The sequence below is a fragment of the Macaca nemestrina genome, chromosome 7 (assembly GCF_043159975.1).
Source record: "Macaca nemestrina isolate mMacNem1 chromosome 7, mMacNem.hap1, whole genome shotgun sequence".
Lineage (NCBI taxonomy): Eukaryota > Metazoa > Chordata > Mammalia > Primates > Cercopithecidae > Macaca > Macaca nemestrina.
In genome coordinates this window covers 17,119,415-17,144,054 of record NC_092131.1, presented here as the reverse complement: position 1 = coordinate 17,144,054, position 24,640 = coordinate 17,119,415, and the positions used below count along the sequence as shown (strand labels likewise).

At 45.5% G+C, this 24,640-nt stretch overlaps 1 protein-coding gene across 8 annotated transcripts in view; it reads right to left on the bottom strand.

The window, feature by feature from the left end:
• Positions 1–24,640, bottom strand: part of LOC105467558 (tetratricopeptide repeat domain 7B) — a 273,670-nt gene that overhangs the window by 177,933 nt on the left and 71,097 nt on the right. For 4 of the 8 annotated variants that reach the window (XM_024788437.2, XM_024788439.2, XM_011717247.2 and 1 more), the window contains 2 exons: positions 12,891–13,012; positions 12,257–12,280 (listed from right to left, as the gene is read on the bottom strand). In XM_024788437.2, the coding sequence (XP_024644205.2) occupies positions 12,257–12,280; positions 12,891–13,012 (146 nt within the window). Of the gene's footprint in view, positions 1–12,256; positions 12,281–12,890; positions 13,013–15,989; positions 16,229–24,640 lie in introns of those variants that run through there. The other 4 variants (XM_024788438.2, XM_024788440.2, XM_011717249.2 and 1 more) reach the window with 2 other exon arrangements.

Below are 24,640 nucleotides of genomic sequence, written 5' to 3'. Positions count from 1 at the left end.
AATAGAAGGCTCTAGTGTATCCTAAGAAAAGTCATAAATTATCCCAAGATGTCTCAGTCATTTTCTGGGCTTTAGCTCAATCTCTGCAATTTTCTCTAACAGTTGACTAAAAATATCGCTGCAAAAAAAGAATGGAGAGGAAAAAGATGATTTTTTTAAAACAGGTAGGAAATATCCCTTGAGAAGGGCTGGGTACCCACCCCCAGCCCACCTTCGTGTAAAACACGAATGCAATTGACACCTAAACCCGGCAAGGGAAAAGGCAGGTAGGTGAGTGAGCTTTGCTCTGGGCCAGAGCCAGAATAGGGATGCATGCTTCCCCCTCCTCTCCTTCCCATCCACCCTCCTTCCCCAACAGATACATCTGGACCCCCTCTGTGATGCAGACGTCACTAAATTACCAAGACAGCTCCCCACAGTCTGACAGGCTCAGAGAGGGTGAAACTTGGCTTCCTTCTTGACCAGACAGGATATGAATTCCTTTGTCCCCACACACATGTGTTATTTCAATGGTCTGCCCTTGAGGGGCAGCCTGCAGAGGCCACACTTAAACTCTCTTGTGGGCTGCTCTGTCCAGCTGCACCCCATGAGGTTTCGACTTGAAGAGCTACTTATTTGAAGCCTTAAAAAAGTTCAAGTCTGGGAGGCTGTGGGAGCAAATGTTCTCAACAACTAAACCAGGGAAGATGATAGCTCCCTTTCCTGCTGCGGGAGCTCTGCAATCCCATCCGGATGTGTGGGTTAGGCACCCTCCTCGGAAGGAGGCCTACAAGACCAAGCTTCCACCAGGCTAGGATCTTCCCAGAAAAGACTCTGTCGGAGCCAGATTGAGGAACTTAATAAAGCCACCGCTATTGTATTTCCCTCCAACCGCAAAGACAGGGTAGAAAGCAGAGGTCCCTGTGATCTTTCCAGAAAATGTGTTATTTCTTGCTAAGGTCAAGGAAATTATTTGATGCCTAGCACTCTCCATTCTCCTTTAACAGAATGAGATCATATCCAGGAAGACCCAGGTGGTCGTAGTGTATCTCCCGCTTTACCACAAAGAACCAAGAATAGGAGCAGTAAGTTCCATGAAGCCGGTCTGGGCTGTCCTGTTCAGCCTTAGATCCCCAGCACCTAGCACAACATGCACAGGTGTTACACCAACTACTTTTACAGACAATATGCAACTCTCAGGGAGACATCTATGAGCCACAGCTGTCTCAGCTGAAAATGAAAAGTGCATCCATTTATTCATTCATTCATGGATGCACAACTATACACCAGACACTGGGACATACAGGTAAGGATCTGTTCCCAGCAAAATTGACCAAAATTCCTACCCAAGTGGAGCTTAGGTTCTACCGATGGGAGACAAGTGTAAACAAATTAAATAAGAAAAAATACAATTGGGGGCAAAGGGTAAAATTCCTTCCCTCTTGTTTTGAGAATTTAACCTCAGGTTGGCTGGGCACGGTGGCTTGTGCCTATAATCCCAGCACTTTGGGAGGTCCAGGTGGTCAGATCGCTTGAGCCCAGGAGTTCGAGACCAGCCTGGGCAACGTGGTGAAACCCCATCTCTACAAAACAAACAAACAAACAAAAATTAGCTGGGCCTGGTGGCACGTGCCTGTAGTCCCAGCTATTTGAGGCTGACATGGGAAGATTGCTTGAGCCCCGGGAGGTCAAGGCCGCAGTGAGCCGTGACTGCACCACCGCACTCCAGCCTGGGTGACAAAGCAAGACCCAGCCTCAAACAAACAAACAAAAACAACAAAAATAAACTTAGGTTAACTTTCTAGCTTTGTTTCCCTAGAAAGCCTAAAAAGATACAATGTCAATCATGTTACCAGGCAACATTTCCTATGATAAAAATGGCCCCTAATTGATAACTTGCAGCCAGACTGGGAGGAACTCTAAATACCTGATAGGAACATTGTGTCTTTGGGCTTCCCTGAGTGCGCTGATACTTACAACTGAGCATATCCCTTGGAGGACCCTGAAGACCTGGGGCCTGAGATGTTAAGCCAGGGCAGATGGCCAACCTACCCAATGTGAGTCTCATTCCCTAGCACTTGAGTTGTCACTTGAGGTGAAAAGGGACAAACAGAGCAGCTCCTGGGTGGCTGTAGGGACTGCTGGGAGCACTCATGTGGAAAGAAGCCCCTGATCTTTCCCTGCTGGCAGTTTTTGGTTCTGTTCTATATCTATCTAAGTAGACGGGTGTCAAGGGCAGCCTATGAAATTCTTGTGAGTTGGATTTTTTTCACTAAACCTAAGAAGATCCCTGGTTTATAGTGGATTTTTTGATGCCAGTTAAATGCTAAGGAGTAAAATAAAGCAGAGAATAAAGGATGAGTTGGCTGGACAAGATGCCTTTGAGGATTCTTTTGGGTCTAAACCAAGCTCGTCCAGCCTGCGGCCCACATGTGGCCCAGGATGACCCTGAATGCTGCCCAACACAAATTCAAAAACTTTCTTGAAACATTATGAGATTTATGCACAGACCTTTTTTTTTTTTTTTTTTTTTTTGAGATGGAGTCTCGCTCTGTCCCCAGGCTGGAGTGCAGTGGCCGGATCTCAGCTCACTGCAAGCTCCGCCTCCCGGGTTTATGCCATTCTCCTGTCTCAGCCTCCCGAGTAGCTGGGACTACAGGCGCCCGCCACCTCGCCCGGCTAGTTGTTTTTTTTTTTTTTTTTGTATTTCTTAGTAGAGACATGGTTTCACCGTGTTAGCCAGGATGGTCTCGATCTCCTGACCTCGTGATCCACCCGTCTCGGCCTCCCAAAGTTTTCCCTTTTTTTTTAAGCTCATCAGCTTACATTCATGTTAGTGTATTATTTATGTGTGGCCCAAGACAATTCTTCCAATGTGGCCCAGGGAAGCCAAAAGATTGAACACCCCTGACTAAACAATAACGATCACCACTCCCTTCACCCTACCTCGCCTTTGCCAGTTAGCTCCTGTTTTCCAATTCATCTTCAGGATTCTGCTCAGTCGCTTCCTCAGGAAAACCCCCCATAACCACCAACTGTAGGTTAATTTCATTTTAAAATGGACTCTCAGAAACGGGTACCTTTCCTCCTCAATGCTATAACTATCTTAGGCTATAGTTATACATCCAAGAGTATAACGATCTGATTTCTCTCCAACAGCAAAAGCCTGTCCGGCTGCTCACCATTTTATCCCCAGCGCCCAAAGAATGCCTGGCTCAGAGCAGAAGCTGATAAACACTGGTAGAACAAGTGAATGCCGTAACACATCATCTGAAACCAACAGCGGAGGGCAGTATCCCTCAGACCACACGGTGTGTTCCTGCTGTGTGTTCATTCATGATACTCCCATCCAGAGCATGAGCAAGAGCTGCTCTGAAAATACTGCCATCTGATAAGGTCTTATATTAGCAATTCCCAGGGAATGAATCTCCAGTTATGTCAAGAGGTACTGGGAGATGCTACAATTAAGTCTGACTTTTAGATATGAAATTACATAACTATCTTTCTAAAAGAAAAGCTGCAGGTGAAAAGCTAAGGTAAGAAAAGAAAATAGCACTATCTTCCCCTTTCCTAAAGGCATAGCCCACTGGTAATTTACTTGTTTTTTCTTCTCCTGCTGGACTAGAAATTCCACAGGGACCATTTGCTGTCTCGACCCTGGTTCCTAACATGTAAATATTTGACAGATGAATAAATATATGAATGGATAAACAAAGAAGCAAGGAATCTATTCCTCCACTCCCGCTCCCACTAAAACCGAAAACCACTACCCAAGACAAATCCTAACCAGTTCATTTGTCAAGGAATTCCAGTTTCTTGGTGGTGATTAAAGGAACTGCGGCCTGCCTTCCAAGAGGCAGCATATCAGAGGTAAACCATGCAGGGAGGGGCCTTTGGGAGACACAGTTAAATGCCAATCACTAACCTCCTCCCCGGACTTCGGAAGCTTAGAATGACCCACCCCATTCTTCTGCTGAAACCAAGGAGAGACCACACAAATGCACCCATCTTGCTGAATGCTGAGGAAGCTTTCTGACCGCATCAGATCTCCAACCCTCACTAAGTGCTAGCACTTGTGAAGTACACTGAAAGTAATTACCTGTCCCCATAATTCATCACTGAAAAGAGGGGTTTTGGAGTTTCGTAATTAAAATTGTTAGAGACTCTTTTGTTTCCACACTAAGGTTTTGATGGCATTAAGGGATTAGCAAGACCTAGCCCACATTTAAACAGAACAGAGAAGATCTGGCTGATGCGTTTTATTCATATATAATTATGTCTAGACTTGCTTTGTTTTTATTTTTTAATTACATGAGACCAATTGGAAGATGATAGACTAGCTTGTTAAGCTCCTTAATTTTCAAGTGTAATATATTGCTATGTTGCTCATGACTCCATTTTCAAGAAGAAGGGACTGACAAGGCATGGTCAGTATGGCCCAACTGATGAGAGGACTGAACTGGAAGCCAGGAGCAGGAGGACAGGTCCCAGCTCTGCCCTAGTCAGTTGTGTGACCTTGAAGAAAATCATATTACCTTGCTAATCGATTGTTTCCCCAATGATACGTAAACTCCATAAAGCCAGGGACTGGGTCTGACTCATTCACTTAGAACAGTATTTGGCACTAGTAAGTCACCTAGTAAGGGTCTCCATCAATGTTTGAATCATTAGTGAACAGGATTTCTCTGAATCTCATGTATCAGAAGTGATGGGAACAAATGCTCTCTAACAGCTGTTGGAGCTTCTGGATTTTCCGAATCTAAACTGCACCATCAGTTCAACTATTACGAAGATCTCCCTGCAAAGTGAAATGACTCATAGGAAGAACGTGGAACAGCGATCTAGGTGAGTCAAGTCTTCCAGACATGTGAGTGCCCAGGCGACATGTGGCAGCCCCAAGGTGGCCCTAGCTGGCCAGGCTGCAGGAAGGCACCCTATACCTCACGCTGCTCCATCAACTTCCATTCTGCAGCTGTTAGGGCAGCTCTCACACAGACTCCCTCCTGGCTCGGTACCTCCCTCCATCGCCCACACCTTCCTAGTATGGTTCCTGCTGAGGTTAAAATGTAGCCTGTGGCCAAAAACCAAGTAAAATGAACTTGATTCTACTGAAATGGGGGACATGGCTCTGGTGGCACTAAATTCCTGGTGGCCAAATGAACTACCCTGTTTTTGGCCCTTCCCAAAACCCCACCTTCCAGATCCAATGGCTTCTCCACACCTAGAGAATGAATTCCCTATTCCTTAGCCTGCTGTTTAATCTTCCACCATCATTCTGCCATCTGTCCTTCCAGCATGAACTGCACCTTAGAAAAGAAAATGGAAGGGGAGAACATTTCTGGGAAGTGGCCTGTATACAGAGCTGCAATTCATCCTGTGTCATCTGCTCCTCACCTTCCCCTGTCCAGCTTCTCCTGTTACAGGGTCACAGATGTCTTCCAGGGCATCTAATCCAGGGGTCACAATTTGGTCTTCTTTATGAACATCTAAGCAGCATTCAGCACAGGTGACCACTTCCTCTTTCCTAGCACAGCTTCCCCTTTTGGCTTTCACAAGGACACACCCTCATGGTTTCCCTTCCGCCTCTGGCAGTTCCTTCACAGGATCCTCCTCTACTCATTTTCCAACTCTTGCAGGTCTTCAGGCTGAGTCCTGGACTGTCTTCTCTCTTTACTCTCTGCCCCTTCACTGATCTCATCCAATCCTGCAGCCTTAAATATAATCAATATGCTGAAATTCTCCATTTATAACTCAAGTCAAACCCATCTTCTGGTCATGTGTATCTTCTCAGTTGACACTTCCACTTAGACATCTCACAGGCATCTTAAACCTAACATGCCCAAAGGCAAATTCTTGATTTCTCCTTTTCCAGATCTGATCCTCTCCTTGTCTCCACCCATCTAACCAACTGTTCAAGGCTGAAACTGGGGAGTCATCTCTGGTTCCTCCATTTCCCTTACCCTCTGTCCCCCAAATCCAATCCACCAGCAGTCCTAACTGTAGTAGTTCTAACAGACATGTCAAATGCATCCACTTCTCTTGGTCTCTATACCCTTTGTTATCTCTAAGATACACATCTAATGTCTTCACCACCTAGTATCACCTACCCTTTGTCCTGGTGACCTGGGGACTTCTTTGGACAATCATCACTCTCCCACTATATGCTGCACAGTGGACCTGCCTTCTTCTGGGTAAGCCAGACTAAGAGAATCTGTGACCCTCCTCCTTCCAATGTTTCTGTTACACTGGACTCCTTTCTGATTCTTGAACACACCTAGCTCTTTCCTGGGTCAAGACCTCTGCACATTCTGCACCCTCTCCTTGGAGTTCTCTTTCCCCTGTGCTTGACCTGGTTAGTTCCTTCTCACCCTTCAAGTCTTGGTCTCATCTCAATGTCACTTCCTCCGGAGACCTGGCCAGGCCACCCTATCTAAGCAGGGGCCCTCTGTTATTTGTTTTCACTGCACCCATTCACTTCCTAGCACCCATTCCAATGTGTAATTATATACAACCAGTACTTACTTATTATCTGTCTCCCTCACTAGACTGTCTCCTCCCTGAGAGTCTGGACTATGTCTCTTCTATTGGCCAATATATACTAGTACTGAGCACAGTACTAGGTACTTAGCAGAACTCAACAAACACTCATTGAATAACTGAGCAAACCCACCGCATGCCAGGTCCCATGCTGAAAGCTTTAGAGGAACATCCCCAGATGTCTACAGAAACCATCACTCCCCCCGAGTGCAGTTCTAACTCCATACTCTGCCAACCACTGGAACGTCCCTCTGGTGCTTCCCCATCTGTAGGCATCTACGCCATCTCAAGCCCACTTTTCCAAATCTTCACTCCCCTTTCCGAATCCCATGGCCCTCCCAGCAGAGCAGCGTTCCTGTTTGCTTCTGTGGCAACCTGGACTTCCCCAGTGATAACACATACGACTATTCTGAAACGGCTTATTTTAATTCCTAATTCTCCATGAGACTCAGTTCTCCATGAATTCTAGGAGGGCAGGGGCTTTGTCTCTTCTCTTCACCACTTGTCCCCACAACCTCACGTAGGCCCTGTGATACAGTTTGGATGTGTTTCTCTACCCAAATCTCATATTGAAATGTAATCCCCAGTGTCAGAAATGGGACCTGGTCGGGGGTGACTGGACCATAGGGGTGAATTTCTCATGAATGGTTTAGCACCATCACCCTTGGTACTCCTCATGATAATGCGTGAGTTCTCATGAGATCTGTTCATTTAAAAGTGTGTGGTGCCCCACTTCACCCTCGCTCTCTTGCTCCTACTCTGGCCATGTGATGGCCCTGCTCCCCCTTTGCCTTTCATCATGATTGCAAATTTCCTGAGGCCTCCCCAGAAGCCAAGCCAATAACAGCATCATGCATGACTAAATGGGCCTGGAAGCTTCAGCTCCCTTACATGATCAGGTGTTCTTTCATTGTTTATTATTTTATAGAACCACGTCATAACCTTTAAAGTTACTAATGTTTATGTCTTCGCCTTTTTTCTTTTCTCTACCATCTCCCAGATGACAAGGCCCATTTCCTTTTCATCTCTGTATCTCTTGAAGAGGGTTGTGTACAAAAAAGTGATGGTTATTAAATGCTTACAGGAAATGTGTGTGAATTCTCTTACGTTCACTGCAGTGGACTTGTACTGTCAAAAGTAGTGTGCAGTTTTAAACGCAAACACATGTTACCACTGCAAGAGGGAAGATGACCTCCGGAAGGCCAGAATACAAAGGCGAAGTTACTCAAGCACCCAGAGAGACAACTGCATCCAGCAAAGCACACTCACGTCCTGGCGGGCGCCCTCGCCATGATCACCTCCCCACAATCACATGGGACATGGGAGCCTGTCTGCTGCTGCTGCTGCTGCTGCTGCTGCTGCTGCTGTATCTGAGACATAAGCCCAGGAAGCACCCTCCTCAGCAGCCCATAGGACACAGAAGGGCCTCTTGGACTCCTTTTCCTGCCTTCTAAGTCTAGGTTACACTGAGCAGGGCTAAACAATTGCAAAGAGATTATATGGGAAGATTGAAAGCTTTTTAAAGTCGATGCATAGTGGTGATGAGTGGTCTATTTGTTTGATTATAAACCCTCCCATACCACTTTATTCCCTGGCTTGGCTGCAAGTACCTGAGGGGGGCCCAAGGTCTGAACCATCCCTGCCTGACTTCCTGCTTTCTGAGTCAAGGCCTCCCATGCAGCATGCGGGGATGTAACCTAGGAAATGGTACAACCCCATGGGTGCATCTCCCAGCTGGCAGTCATTTGCCTTTTGCATCAGTTTATCTCCACCCCACCTGAATTAAAATCAATTCAAAGCCAGTGAAAACACACTACAATCCGTTTTGCTTACCCAGGACACCTGACACAGCTAACAAGAAGCAAGTTTACTTTAAATGTGCTTTGCTACCCTTTGTTTACAAAAGATGGGTAAATATTCCTAAAGCAACCTGCAGTAACTAATTGGCATCCCAGCTGGGCATGGTGGCACATGCCTATAATCCCAACACTTTGGGAGGCCAAGACAGGAGGATCACTTGAGCCCAGGAGTTCAAGGCTGCAGTGAGCTAGGATCGTACCACTGCATTCCAGCCTGGGTCACAGAATAAGACCTTGATTCTATAAAGAGGTAAAAATCCAAAATTGATTGACATGCCCAAATCAAGCTTCTCTGGCAATTGTGGCGGCAATGACTCAAGTAGGGAGTAACATTGTCTTCTCAGAAGGCTGAGGGGAACCCGAGGGTGAAGCCGTTTCTCTGCTGCTAGCTGGGCTGCGAAATGAATACCCTGTGCTACAGCAGTCAGACCAGTCAGTCCCACCTATTTTCTCTGAAAGTAACTAGAATGTTATCCAAACTCATGGTTATGCATCTTGAGCAGCATTTCCTTAAGCCAGCAGCCACTGTAAAGAAATGCCCTGCCTCCAAGCCCTGGCAATGTCCGGCTCAGTCATCTCCTTCTCCACAAACTCCCACTTCAACCAGGATGTGACCTTAATCTGGTCCCACTTTCAGCTGGTAAGTCAGCCAGGCATCGTCACCACTGGAAGTCACAATTTACCTCCTGCTGTTTGCCTGACACTCCGTGAGGTGCTTCCATGTGTATATTTTTATATTTTTATTTGCTCCTCACTACTGCCCTACGAGGTGAGTGATACTCACTCTACTACCCAGATAAAGAACCTGAGACCCAGAGGAAGAAAGGGCTGGTTCCAAACCCGGCACCCGAGCTGCCCTCACACAAGCGCTTGCCATGGCGAGGCAACTTAGAGCCCTCGGAGGCAGCAATCCTGGCCCTCTGAGGCTGCTGTTCTGCTTTCACCCTCTGCGGAGCCTCAACAAGATGTTTTTTTCAGCCTTAACAGGCTTGTTGCTGCCACCCAGAGGGATAAGAGAAATAGATGTGAAATGGATCTGGGTACATTCCAAGTCGGACCGCGCCCAGAGACTTGGGACTGGGAGGCGGAGGAAGTTACCGGCCAGGATGACAACTAGCTGTTCTCTCCTGCCTCATAAGGAAAGAGGGAGTCCAGGAAGAGAAGAACTAGGAAGCAGGGGAAGGAAAAGATGGGAAGGAGAAGAAAAAGAGGGGTGGGAGAGGGAAGAGGAGGAGCCAGAAAGGGAAGCCGAGGGAGGAGGGGGAGGAGAAAGAGATGCTTTGTGACGCGCTGTAGGTGAGACCCAAGGGAAAGCCTCAGGAGAAATCACCAAACCAATAGAGGCTGGGAACTGGCTGTGGGCCATGTCCCATCCTGGAGGTCAAGTGCTCCCTCACAGAAGGAGGGCGATGGACAGTTAATCCCTCCCATCGACTCCCTCCACGCCGAGAGGCAGCACTTCCCACACAGTGGCACAGTGATGAAAGGACTGGAGCCCAAGGAACTGTGTGACCTGCAGCAAGGCACACCCCTGTGAGTCTAAATTTTTCTTAACAATAGGGGCAATAGCGCTCACACTGCCCACTGCACACGGTGGAGTGGCAACGCTGTGAGGACCAGTGACCATGAAGGACAAGTGTTTAAGCCAAACTGAAAAGCAGCCCTTGGATCTAACACATCAGAAGGGGCCTAGGAACTGGTCCTGGCATCAGGTTTTCTGAAAGAGATGCCCAAGTCCACCAGTTCAGCAGTGACTTCTGGAAAAGATGGGAGAGTTGTAGAAGAATCAGATTCAAGACTGTAATTCAGTGAGTCCTCAGGAACGACAACTAAAAAGCCAAGTATACATTTAAGTATATTTCTAAAGAAAAACATTGTGTTTCGGCCGGGCGCGGTGGCTCAAGCCTGTAATCCCAGCACTTTGGGAGGCCGAGACGGGCGGATCACGAGGTCAGGAGATCGAGACCATCCTGGCTAACACGGTGAAACCCCGTCTCTACTAAAATATACAAAAAACTAGCCGGGCGAGGTGGCGGGCGCCTGTAGTCCCAGCAACTCGGGAGGCTGAGGCAGAAGAATGGCGTGAACCCGGGAGGCGGAGCTTGCAGTGAGCTGAGATCCGGCCACTGCACTCCAGTCTGGGCGGCAGAGCAAGACTCCCGTCTCAAAAAAAAAAAAAAAAGAAAAACATTGTGTTTCATCAATTCCATCTCTTATTGCCAAACTCTAGTGTATTTTCCTACTACTGAAAATCAGTTAATCCCGTCCATTATGTCCTTCCAGATACACAGAAGAAAACTGCAGAAAAGCAAAAGGAATGAGACAACTGGGAGCAAGTACATGACAAGGAAGTGTGGGAAGCTGCTGGTGCTTAGGGACAGCAGTTACCTCCATTCTGTTCCCGCTTGCTGTAGGCATCCACCGACAAATGAGCCCTGGCCGTGGCCCTCAGGCCCTGAGTAGCCCACTGGTATGGATCAAGCAGCCCTGACAGCACTTGGCATATTCAAAATCTCCCAATGATTTTTCTCCTTGGTCCACATTCTGTGGCCCCCAAACCAGCCCTCACCTCCACCTCCTAAAAGTAATTCTTCACTACTGTTGTACCATCCCAGCCTTGAGCTAGCGGCAGCAGGGACTGCAGCTAGCAGGGACCTTTGAGAGTACCTGGCCCAGCGGGCTGGGCGTGGTGGCTCACGCCTGTAATCCCAACACTTTGGGAGGCCGAGGCAGGCAGATCCCTTGAGCTCAGGAGTTTACGACCAGTCTGGGCAACATAGCAAGACCCTGTCTCAAAAAAAAAAAAGAAGAGTGACAGTACCTGGCCCAAAATCTCATCACTGGTCTTTAGAGCCCAGAGAAAAGAGCAGGAGGACAAGAAAAGAGAAAACGCTTCAAAGTTAAGCAGTCCCTCAAGGCTACATCAACAAGCATTTCCTTGAACTTGAGTAAAGTAAAACAAAATGAGAAATGAGCCAGTAAGCAATCCGTGGCATGTGAATCCATCACCTAGTGCAGACCTCTCATCATTATTTTTTAGTTGGATTCCAGTGGGCAGCCAGTGTCTCAGGGCCCAGTAGTCTTCCTTTCTCCCCAAGGAACAGGCTTCAAAGATGAAAATAAATTATCCAACCCACTCTTATTAATCTCACACAAAACATTTTCAACTGAACGTACCGGTATGGCACTTCTGGGACCCCCAGGGAGATTAATTCCTGGGTCTGGACCTCAATATTAACACATACAGACACAGGTTAGAGAGAAGGAGGGCAAGGGCTGGGAGCTCCTCTGTGATGACCACCATTTGCCGTGAAAAGGGAAAAGCAACATCACTAGAAAAATATTCCATGTTCCCTCCCTTCTCCTTCTATTTATAACAGCAAAGAAAACAGAACTTCATCTTAGCTTAGGGGACGTGCGCCATTGCTCAAATGATCTCAATCAGTGGCAGATGAGATCGAATGCAAAAGCATCTTTATGCCAAGGCCATTGAGCGGCTGCAAACCTTGGGGTGTGTGTCACGGCCTTTTGTGGGCCATGTGGAGCTCAGTCAGAGGCCTCTGGACCAAAGCAGGCCTTCTCTCAAGCAGTTTAATAGGACTTGAAAAATAGGCATTTATTTTCAACTAATGGGAAATAGATGCATGCGGCTCTGGGTCACTAGGCAGATGAAATCCCAGTTTCATGAGCTACACCCCAAGGTTTGAAGCTCTTAAAAATGAAGAAGGAGCAACTCCATTGTTCATTTTTCCAGAGCCTGGGGCTTGGGTCCCTTCTGCCATTCAAAGCACTACTGGACTAACTCTAGAGGAGGGGAATACGCCTCTAGGGGCCTCCCATGCAAAGCCTACAGGGGTGCTACAGAGGAACCAGATACCTACTGTTGGTCTTCATGCACATCTATCCTGCAGCACAATGTCAAAATAAGGGATAACTGAAGAGATTTGGAACAGAATCAGCACATTTCTCACAAGAGCAACACAAAAAGGAAAACAAACATCAAATGCACTCGAGAGCTGTCCCTCCCATTCATGTCCTTCAACCTTTCGTAAAAGGCTTTTCAAAGCCACACTCACTTTCATAAAAACTGGCTGAGATTTGGCAAATTCAATTCCCTGAATGATCAGCCCCTGAAAGGGTGATGCTCCTGTGTGCCAGGATTTCCAATTCATTAACTTTTTCCTTAACAAATGGGGAGGCCCGTGCAGAGCCATTCATGGAGGGAGGGCGTGGGAAGGCGTGGCTCCCGTCAGGCCAACCCCACTGGTTTTGGGGCTGTGTACTTGTGACTTGGGTTCCCTCCCTCCCTTCTCCCACCTTCACATCTCATGGGAAAGCAAGAGAGCCAGGTAGAGAAGAGACAAAAACAGCCAATGTTCATTCTTAAAAAAAAAAGTTCCAATGGTAGTTCATATTTAAAATTCCTTTATTATAATAGCTAAACTGGAGACAGCATTGTAAGGCTTTCTACTTTCCTTCTTTAGGAAGTGGATTAAAAAAATGAAGAAGGCTTACCCATTTTTGAAATAGAGGACATGGGCTCTCTGAAGTCCTGTTTCTAGGAAAAAACCTAGTTCTTGATCGTGGGGAGCAGGGCCAGGCTTAGGGCTTCTGTTTTGAATATTAGAAAGTATTACCTAGAAGGGGAGAAAATTGGAAAACTAATCAGATGCACATCCAAGCCTACTTCCTTCAAACCCTATCTCTAAATGCACTGCATGACCTAAAAAACCAACTTCCTCACGCAAATATCAGTGCAGAGGCACAAGTGTAGAAGTGCAAGTATTAGAAAAGCAGAGAGAATGGTTCTACTAGACAGGAAGCAGCCAAGCAACCCAGGGGCACACAGGGCCCTCCTGGTACCGAGAGCTGAAGAGTGGGGGGTCCTGATGAGCAGGTGGTGCCATGAGAAGCACTAGAGGTGGAGAGGCCCTGCTGAAGGCCAGGATACTGACAGGAAGGCTGGGGGACACAGAAGCAGGTCCTAGCAAAGGGCAGACTGCAGCTGCCACCCTGCATGAGCTTGATGAGCTCCAAGATGAGCTGATGAGTGCTGTGATCCACACTAGCCCTGGAATCAACCAGAAAAGGGCAGACTCGCCAGGCTCCAGAGCTGAGGGACATTGCAGCTTTGCAACCTGGTGAGGTTGGGCTGCGTAGCAGTCCTCCATTCTCAAGGGGGGGAGCTGAGCAAAACACCCTGTCTCCCCAAACCTGACTTCTTAGCTTGTCAACAGATAATGGGGTTTTTAAAGGTTTAATTTTTTTAGCCCTGCAAGAAAGACTGCCAACTAATCAGGAGGAAGACTTGCAAGTTGGGTTGGGTATACTGAAGCATAAACATGTAGCTGCTACTCTCTTTTTTTTTTTTTTTTTTTTGAGACGGAGTCTCACTCTGTTGCCCAAGCTGGAGTGCAGTGGTGCGATCTCGGCTTACTGCAAGCTCCGCCTCTCAGGTTCACGTCATTCTCCTGCCTCAGCCTCCCAAGTAACTGGGACTACAGGTGCCCACTACCACACCTGGCTAATTTTTTTTTTTATTTTTTATTTTTAGTAGAGATAGGGTTTCACCATGTTAGCCAGGATGGTCTCGATCTCCTGACCTCGTGATCTGCCTGCCTCGGCCTCCCAAAATGCTGGGATTACAGGCGTGAGCCACTGCCGCCTGTCTGCTGCTACTCTCTTTAAATTCACAAGTCAAAGTATTTCTCAGCGGAAAGCCTACTTGTGGCTCACGTAAAAACCAATGTTCTCCAAGCATGCTGTCTATATTTGCTGAGAGTCAGCAGCTCTTCAAAAGACCCCGTTGTTTGCCAAACCCCAAACATCCTAGAGGTCTTGAAACCTTAGTCTCCAAACAGAGTGAAAGTAATTGCTAGCTCCCTAACCCGCAAGCTTTGGGGAAAAGAAAGGTAGAAGGTACATGATAAACAAGACATTGAGGAATGAGGTGGGCAGCCCTAGCTTGTGAACCGGATCCCAGCATCTTATAGAAATTGCCCAGCTCCGTCCTGACTTAGCCCTCAGTTCTGCACCCCCGACTCTCCGGGAGTTCCTCCTCTCTGGGAACCTCATTTCCACCCACTACAGGCTCCTCCACTCATCCGTCACGTGCCAGAGATGCACGCGGCGCCATCCGAGCCACACGCCTTTCTCTCTTAGGTCTCTTGAGATGACCACATCCATCCCTAAGAGCCTCAAAATCATCAGTATGCTGCCAACGCCCAAGTTTATAGCTGTAGTCAAGACTTTCTCTGTGAATTTCAGACTCACGTATCCAACTGCTGCACTTGGAGGTCCAGCACGGAAACTTTTAAAAATCATCCTTCATTTGCTTTTTAGCATAGTTTTAATTTTGACATGCCATGATTATTTTAAAGCAAAAAATTCAGTATGGCACAAAAAAGAAAATAAAAAAATCACCTCACAATTCCATCACACAAAAATAACCACAGTTAACATTTATTGAACGACAATCCAGATATCTTTGTGGACACATGTATCAAGCAGAGAAAGACAAAAATCATTTTACAAAAAAAAATGAGATCATGTTATATATGCTAGTTTTAAATTTAAACCATTATATTTAATTTAGTTAAATTTAACAGAAGGAACTAAAGTGTAACCAAAGTTACACTTTAGAAAGTTTGTCCCCCCTAATTATTTCTCAACTATGTCTGTGACTATCCATTTCTACTACCATTACCTCATCTGAGCTGCCAGGACTTCCTGTCAGATTTCTATAGCAGCCTCCTGAATGGAGTCTCCACATCCTCTCTTGCTTCCCTATTTCCCTCACTCTTTATAAGCAGCCTGAATACACACACACACACACACACACACACACACACACGTATATATTTATAGTCTCATTCTGTCACCCAAGTTGGAGGGCAATGGCATGATCATGGCTCCCTGCAGCCTCAACTTCCCAGACTCAAATGATCCTCCCACCTCAGCCTCCCAAATAGCTGAGAAGACAGGTGTGTGCCACCACACTTGGCTAATTTTTGTATTTTTTGTAGAGATGAGGTTTCACCATGTTGCCCAGGCTGGTCTTGAACTCCTGAGCTCAAGCAATCCAACTGCCTCCGCCTCTCAAAGTGCTGGGATTACAGGCATGAGCCACTGCGCCTGGCTCCTGAATAATTTTTCATGATCCAATCTGGATCTTGTTGCTCTTAGGCTCTTTTTCCTCTTTCTCATCTCTCAGACATCAGCTTGCTTCTGCTTCTTGCTTCCTCCAAAGGAAGCGAGCCTTTTCTAACAACCAGCATGAAGGAAGTCTGCCCTATTCGCCTGCCCACAGCGTCCTTTCCTACTCCTTCATTGCATTTGGCATTGTTATTTCTTCACTTGATTTCTGACTGTCTGTCTCCACTGTGCTACAAATTCCACAAAGTCAGAGGCCTCGCCTATTTTACTTACCCAGTGTCTACTGCAGTGTCTAGCGCAGGATAAGCATTCAATATACATAGAAAATGAATAAATTTTCAAGGCCAATCATAAATGCAGAGAAAAGGCAACAGGAAAGTAACCTACTGTGTCTTAGGCACCATGTGGGTACGTGGCTCTCTCATGTATTCCTCCACAAAAACCCACCGAGATATACACCATTATCCTCTCTTTACCAGATGGGAAATGGAGACGGCTCCACCGAGTGAGGTGCCCGAATCGTGTGGCTTGAGAGCGGTGGAGCTGGTGCAGAAATCCAGGTCCCCCTGACTCCACAGCCCAGCTCCTTCCCCTTCATCTGTGTCTGCTTGCAGAGCAAAGTCCAAAACACAAGGGCAGCCAGGAGGTGGCTTAAGGTTATAAATGGGAAGAATGGGAAAGATGCAAGAGAAGCTTCGGAGGGACTAGCACAGCTCAGGGCTGACACTGAAGTCTAAGCATCTTGAACTTAATCCCTTTCTCACAAAAAGACTCCAACACATGGGCCTGGGCAGAAGCATTGTTTGGCAGTGCTGAAGCCACCACTTGTTCTGTGGATAAACACTTCCAGTGAGGAGACTGCCAACAAGCGTCCTTAACAAGCGCAGCTGGCTCTGGCAGACGCAAGTACCCAATGACCGAGGAAGCACGGGGGAAGGGGTCGAAGATTTCAGTCAAAAGACCAAGGCACGAGGTCTGGTTCTGACACTGCTCACCCACCATTCATGGACTTAGGACAACACCTCTGACCTCACAGACCTTCACTGCCCTCATCTATATAACGGGGATAATAATACCTACCTCACAAGGTTGAATTGCAAATGAGAAACTTCATGAGCAAATATTATATATTATTATGCAAATATTATAATCCTTAATGGAGCTACATTAACTGCATGAACAAATATTATACATTATTGTACAAATAGTATAATCCTTAATGGAGATATATTAAAGAGTTATCTTTAAATAGAAGCAAAATAAAAATCTTTATTTCTTAACATCATTTTATAAATTATGGTAATAAGGCATGAGAGAGATAAGACAGAAAATATTAGAAAGGAGGAAACAAGACAGGAGTGATGGCTCATGCTTATAATCCCAGCACTGTGGGAGACTGAGGTGGGTGGATTGCTCGAGCTCAGGAGTTCAAGATCAGCCTGGCCAACATGGCAAAACCCCGTCTCTACTAAAAATACAAAAACTTAGCCAGGTGTGGTGGCGCATGCCTGTAGACCCAGCTACTCAGTAGGCTGAGGCATGAGAACTGCTTGAACCTGGGAGGCAGAGATTACAGTGAGCCAAGATTGTGCCACTGCACACCAGCCTGAGCAACAGAGCGAGACTTTGTCTCCAAAAAAGAAAGGAGGAAACAACGACGAAAATCATTCCACCGCATAGATCCACAGGCTGCAATGAGCTATGACTACTATCATTCTCTGAAAAGCATCAGCTCTGTTTCTATAGAAGAGTTCAGTATTGTGGACAATAACCACCATCCTTGCCATCCTCAACACTGCTATCCTTGTCAGCCTTCAAGATGTTGCTCAGGTGTCATCTCTTCCAGGAGACATCCCTGAACTCCCACACTGGCCCAAGGCCTTTTCTGGAGCTCCCAGAGTTCTCTGAGACTTCCCACCGCAGCACTACTCCTGGCTAAGGACCTGTGTCCTCATGAGCTTCTTTTTTAATTTTTATTTATTTATTTATTTGTTTATTTTGGAGATGGAGTTCCTGTCACCCAGGCTAGAGTACAGTGGCACAATCTCAGCTCACTGCAGCTCCACCTCCCGGGTTCAACTGATTCTCCTGCCTCAGCCTCCCAAGTAGCTGGGATTACAGGCATGTGCCACCACACCCAGCTAATTTTTATATTTTTAGTGGAGACGGGATTTCACCATGTTGGCCAGGCTGGTCTTGAACTCCTGACCTCAGGTGATCCGCCCGCCTCGGCCTCCCAAAGTGCTAGGATTACAGGCATGAACCACTTAAGGGAAGGCTCTGTGCCATACCCATTCTAGTGCCCCTGCAGTCAAACAGTACCCAGAACATGGAAGGCACTCAATACATGATTGTGCAAGTGAATTAAAACATCACAGGCATTCTTATATGTTAAAATATAATTTCAAAATGATCCAGGCCAGGCACAGTGGCTCACGCCTATAATCCCAACACTTTGAGAGGCCAAGAAAGGTGGATTGCTTGAGACCAGGAGTTTGAGACCAGTGTGGGCAAGATGGTGAGACCCTCATCTCTACAAAAATGTTTACAATTAGCCAGGTGTGGTGGTGTATACCTGTAGTCCAAGCTACTGGGGAGGCTGAGGCGGGAGGATTGCTTGAGTCCAAGAGCTTGAGGTTGCAGTGAGCTATGATCACACTACTGCACTCCAGCCGGGGTGACAGAGTGAGACCTTGTCTCAAAAAAAAAAAAAAAAAACAAAACCTTTTCACAAAACTAGAAAAGATCTGAGAATAAAACCACCTACTGGCCAGGTGCAGTGGCTCACACCTGTAATGTCAGCACTTTGGAAGGCCAAGGTGGGTGGATCGCTTGAGGTCCAGAGTTCGAGACCAGCCTGGGCAACACACTGAAACCTCATCACTTTTTTAAAATAATTTTTTTTAAAAAACCTACTAAAGTCTATAGAACAAAAAATATTCACAAAATAGGAAGAGGGTCATAGATGACAGGAGACTAAACATAATTCTCCAAATTAATGTATGGAATTAAAAATTCAACCAAATCCCAAAAGGATTTTTCTTGAACTTAACAAAATTATTCTAAAATTTATCTGGCAGTATTAGAATGAGATAAGAACAAAGGATAATCTGAAAATTAAAAGTAATGAGTAGTTACTAATCATTTAAATGTTAAAACCTACCATAAAGAAATGTGTATTAAACAGTGTCATGTTGGTACAACACAGATTAGTGCAACAAAATTAAAAAGCCAGAAATTACTGTAGTATCCAGAATTTTATCGAATGACTAAAAATATATGACAGAAAATATGAAAAGGAAAGATCATCTTAAAGTAGCACTGAAATTTGGGAATTTGGGAAATTTTAATTTTAATTGGGAAAAATTAATTTAGAGCTATATATATATATACCAAAATGAACCCCAACTATATTTGGAAATTAAAAGTTTTTGTATGTTTGTTTTTGTTTTTAAAGGTTTCTCTGCACATAATGAAAAAATTGTGTTTTGTTTTGTTTTTTTTTTTAAAAAGGGGGAGGAGGCCAGGCACGGTGCCTGTGATCACAGCACTTTGGAAGGCCAAGATGGGTGAATCACGTGGTCAGGAGTTCGAGAGCAGCCTGGCCAACATGGTGAAACCCGGTCTCTACTAAAAATACTAAAAAAAAAAATAAAAAAAAAAAGGCGGGGGGCGCGAGTGGGAAATGGGGCCAGGCTTGGTGGCTCATGCATGTAATCACAGTACTTTGGGAGACCAAGGCAGGAGGATCACTTGAAGCCAGGAGTTCAAGACCAGCCTGGACAACAAAGTGAGAACCTGTCTCTACAAAAAATTTAAAAAGAGGCCAGACACAGTGGCATGCGGCTGTAGTCCCAGTTAACTGGGAGGCTGGGGCAGGAGGGACAGGAGGATCTCTTGAGCCCGGGAGTTTGAGGGTGCAGCAAGCTATGATCATGCCACTACACTCTAACCTGAGCAACAGAGCAAGACCCTGTCTCTTTAAAACAAAAAAAAAGTGTATATATATACACACACACACACATATATATGGAAAATGGTTGAAAATTATCAAATCCTAGAGAAGTTTATTCCAACATTCAAGTTTTAAAAACAGTAAAATAAAATATAATTAAAAAGATAACCAGATTCAACTATATACAGATTCAAAATTTATAAGCAACTTAAACATGGAAAATTACTGGTTAGGAAAATATTCAGAGCAAATATGATAAAGAGTTAACATACTTATGACATAGTTTATTCAAACTGTAAGAAAAACAACTTCCAAAAATTAGACAAAAAGGATAAGCAGACAAAAAAGGGTTAAACATAAAGTTACCACATGACCCAGAAATTCCACTGGTAAATATACTGAAGAAAACTGAAAACATATGTCTACACAGGAACCTGCATACAAATATTTATAGCAGCATCATTCATAATAGCCAAAAAGTAAAAGCAACCCAAATACATATGAATTGGTGAATGGATAAATACAACATAGCACATATCCACACAATGGCACAATGATTTAAACAATGTAAAGAAACAAAGTACTGATACATGTTACTACATGAATGAATTTTCAGAACATGATGCTATGCCACAGAAGCCAATCATAAAAGATCATATATTGTATGATTGTATTCTTTTCTTTTTTTGAGATGGAGTCTCTCTCTGTCGCCCAGGCGGGAGTGCAGTGGCACAATCTCAGCTCACTGAAACCTCCACCTCCCGGTTCAAGCAATTTTCCTGCCTCACCTCAGCCTCCTGAGTAGCTGGGATCACAGGTGCCCACCATCACACCCGGCTAATTTTTGTATTTTTAGTAGAGACGGGGTTTCACCATATGGGCCAGGCTAGTCTCGAACTCCGGACCTTGTGATCCACCCGCCTCGGCCTCCCAAAGTGCTGGGATTACAGGCGTGAGCCACTGCACCCGACATATGATTCTATTTCTATGAAATGTCCAGAATATGCAAATCTACAGAGAAAGACAGCAGATTAATAGTTGCCTAGGGCTGGAGAGGCTGGACATAAAATGGGGATTGACTGCTAATGAGTGCAAGGTTTCTTTCTGAGGTGATGAAAATCTGGAATTAAATATTGGTGATGGTTACTGAACTCTGGAAATATGTTGAAAACCAGTGAACGATTTAAATGGGTGAATCGTATGGTAACAGTGATGCTATTTTTGAGAAAAGAAAATAGAAATATAACTAGTATATAACTAGTATATACTACTAGTAATATAACTAGTATAAAAAAAATTTCAACCTCACTGGTAATCGAAAAAATGTAAACTAAACTTGCAAAGTACCATTTTTATCTAGCAATTTTGGTAAAATAACTTTTAAACAATAGCAGGCCTGTCAAGGTTGCAAAGAAACCACTACTCTCCTATACGGTCATAGGTAGAAGAAATTAGTAGAGGCCAGGTGCAGTGGCTCATGCGTATAATCCCAGCACTTTGGGAGGCCAAGGTCTCGAATCACCTGAGGTCAGGAGTTCCAGACCAGCCTGGCCAACATGGTGAAACCCTGTCTCTACTAAAAATACAAAAATAAGCCGGGCATGGTGGCAGGTGCCTGTAATCTCAGCTACTTGGAAGGCTGATGCAGGAGAACCGCTTGAACCCGGGAGGCGGAGGTTGCAGTGAGCTGAGACCACGCCATTGCACTCCAGCCTGGGAGACAAGAACGAAACTCCGGCTCAAAAAAAAAGAGGTTAGTGTAACTTGTAGAAAGCAACTGGACACAATACGTAGTAACAAGAATAGTAAAATATTCCTCAAGGCTGAGAATTTGTCCTTAGGGAATAACGTAAAGCAAGAGAAAAAGCAACCCGAAGGAAGTTGGCGTGGAAGCATTATTTACAACAGCTTAAACGCAACAATAGGTTCATCATATTGCAGAGGCCACACATGTGAGACCAGCCTGGGCAACACAGAGAGACCTCATCTCTACAAAAATAAGAAAATTAGCTGGGCATGGTGGTGTGTGCCTGTGGTCCCAGCTACTTGGGAGGCTGGGGTAAGAGGATTTCTTCGGTCTGCGAGGTTGAAGCTGCAGTGAGCCAAGATCGCACCACTGCACTCCAGCCTGGGCGACAGAGCGAAACCCTGCCTCAAAACAAAACAAAACAAGAAAACACAGACAGGAAATATACAAAAATTAAAATAAGCAACTGCTCTTGCCTGGTATCCAGACTCTCCCAACTCAGTTTGCACTGTGTGGTAGCCTCCTAATCCAGGCTCCCAGATAAAGGGCTCAAAGTCAGAAGTGCCTAGAGCAGAAGTACCTGCCTAGCCAGTCAGTTTCTGGACATCTCTTGAAGGAAATATTACATCAAGCTATGAACTGTCCCCTTCTGGCTTCGGCCTGAGTGAAAAGGTAGGCCTGAAATGGGAAGGAAAGGAGGCATCGGCCTTTTCTTTAATGTCTCACATTTTAAAATCAGAAGCACAATCACCTGGCCCTCTAGAGACACAGCTCCGCCTTTCTCAGCAGCAGCACCGAGTGCTTTTCCTAGGACGCCTGGTTCCAGTTCAAGACCTGCAGTAACCTGCATCTAATCCAGTTCAGAATCCTGCATCTAATCCAGTTCAGAATCCAACACCTCAGCAACATCACTGCAAGTCCCTCCTGCCAGGAGAACATAATCCACTCAAGGCATGGCCAGGCTGCCAGTGAAATCTAGGTGGGGCACTGTAATATTTGGGGACCTGGTGTTTCTTCTAGAAACTTTAGCACTAAAACAGCCAATAAAATGTTATGGGTACCCCATAACTTAGCATTAACTTCTTTTCTAAAATAGGGTGTAGAGAAATGAACGTCAGCAGAAGGTCAAGTTCCACCCTGGCTCTACTCCTGCTGAAGAGAGCCATAACTAGCTGGTTGGCTGATGCGTGCAAAGGACAGAGACAGGATTATTTCATCTGCCAACAGCAGGGCTCATATTATGATATCCAAGGGTGAAGTCATCTTTATTCCCATCACTGCACCACTAGAAGCTCCTTGCGGGGCAGATAACTTTATTTACGGTTGGCATAATGCTATCATTTGAAGATAAACTAATCAAGGCCATCCTATGCCATTTCTAATTCTATCTGCTCTAATGTAACTTATTTGGTTAAATTATTTTATTTGCTCGATTTTAGGGGTAGTGTATCTGTTATTCCCCTTCAGAAAACAAACTATCAGAGACTATTCGCAGGTTTCCCTGTGACTCTGATATAACAAAAACAACACTAAACAAATCTTTGATGCACACAGCTTTCCTTTATTCCCATTTTCTTGGCCCCGCCTCTGTGTCTGGAACCAGAGGGCAGAGGAACACCTGGAAAGCTCCTAGGTCCTGCCTGGCACATGCTGGTGCTCTCAGCAAGGGCCACTTCTCTCGCCCCAGGAAACCAGGCAAGTCAGGCAGAATGAGCCCCGCCCTGGAAGCATAAGAAACAAACCAAGGTCAAATGACCAGGAGTGAACAGAGAAGTCCAGACACGGGGACTCCAGGCAAAACGTTGTTCCACTGGCTTCAGCACAAGAAAGGAAAGGCAAATTCTCATGAAAAAATTATTGCGTAAACATTCCCCTGAAATTATTTAACTTTTTTTATTTTTTATTTTTTTGAGATGGAGTCTCACTCTGTTGGCCAGGCTGGAGTGCAGTGGTGCAATCTCGGCTCACTGCAATGTCTGCCTCCTGGGTTCATGCGATTCTCCTGCCTCAGCCTCCCAAGTAGCTGGGATTACAGGCTCCTGCCACCACGCCCAGCTAATTTTTGTATTTTCAGTGGAGACAGGGTTTCACCATGTTGGCCAGGCTGGTCTCAAACTCCTGACCTCAGGTGACCTGCCCACCTCATCCTCCCAAAGTGCTGGGATTACAGGTGTGAGCCACCACACCCGGCCTCTTTAACCTTTTTAACAAAATAGTATGTTTATAATATTCTAGATTTTAACCTAAATATCTGAAATTGTCCGAAGTTAAGAAAGATTCTACAGCCAGGTGACACAGGAACAGATAAGAGCAAGAGAGCTGACGTTCACTGCACGCTGACAATGTGCTGGGAGGCACATAAGTTAACCCACCTCACCTCACAGCAGCCTCATGGCAACTAGGACTACAGTTTTACAGACGAGGATCCTGAGATACAGAGAGGCTGAGCAACCTGCCCAAAGTCCCACAGCTAAATGGGGCAAGGCCAGGGTCCCAACACTGACAATCACTCCCCGCAGTGCTCTGCAGCCTCCCACAGCTTCTGTCAGCTGCTTCGAGGAGAAGTCAGTCAGTCCTCGTTCTGAAGTGTCACTGCCCTTCAGGAAACCAACAACTCAGAACATCACTGAACATCCCCACTACCAGAGGAACCCAAAGAACAGCACTCCCTCAGAAGCACCATTATGAAAAGTCACTGGTCACAACACCCCCGGCTGTCTCCAAAAATCCTCCCCAAATTTTACTCTTGCTAGTGAATAAAGTTCAAAGCCAGTGCTAACAAATAAAATGCCCAAGGTCCCCAGCAAACAGAAGTTTCTTCACTCCAGAATGGCAGGGAAGTGACAGGGCACCATGGAGAGGCCGCCTCCGCCCAGCAGAGCAAACAGAACAGCGTGTGTGATTACCTGGCAGGGCTGCTCCCAGAACAAAGCCCTATTTGCCTTGGCTTGCTCAAGGCTTTTATCAGATTCCATTCCCTTTTCTGTTTTCAATTCAACATAATTCTTACTGAGTTCAAAATTAAGTCAATTAAGTTCAAAATTTAAAAAAAGAAAAAGGCCAATCAAGTATCTCTTGCATAGCACACAACCATCTTGCCACATAAAAACCTGCAAACTTCCACCAAGCCCGTTGGTCACCTAAGGAAGGTTATTCTCCCCGCTAACCTTCTGCTTAATCAACAGTTAATTTCTTGAGTACTTACTACAGTCAAAATAGATGTTGGGTTCATTCAATCTCTCTCATTGCTAATATCTCAGCTTGCTGAAATCTGGGGAGGTCCAAACTGGTTTCCCAAAAAAGAAAACTCATGCTGAAAAATCAGAGCCAGAAATTTGAAAATCACATAACTATGCTGAGATTTAACCTTAGGCTAAAGAAGCTGCTTCCCAAATGCTACCAAAAGCT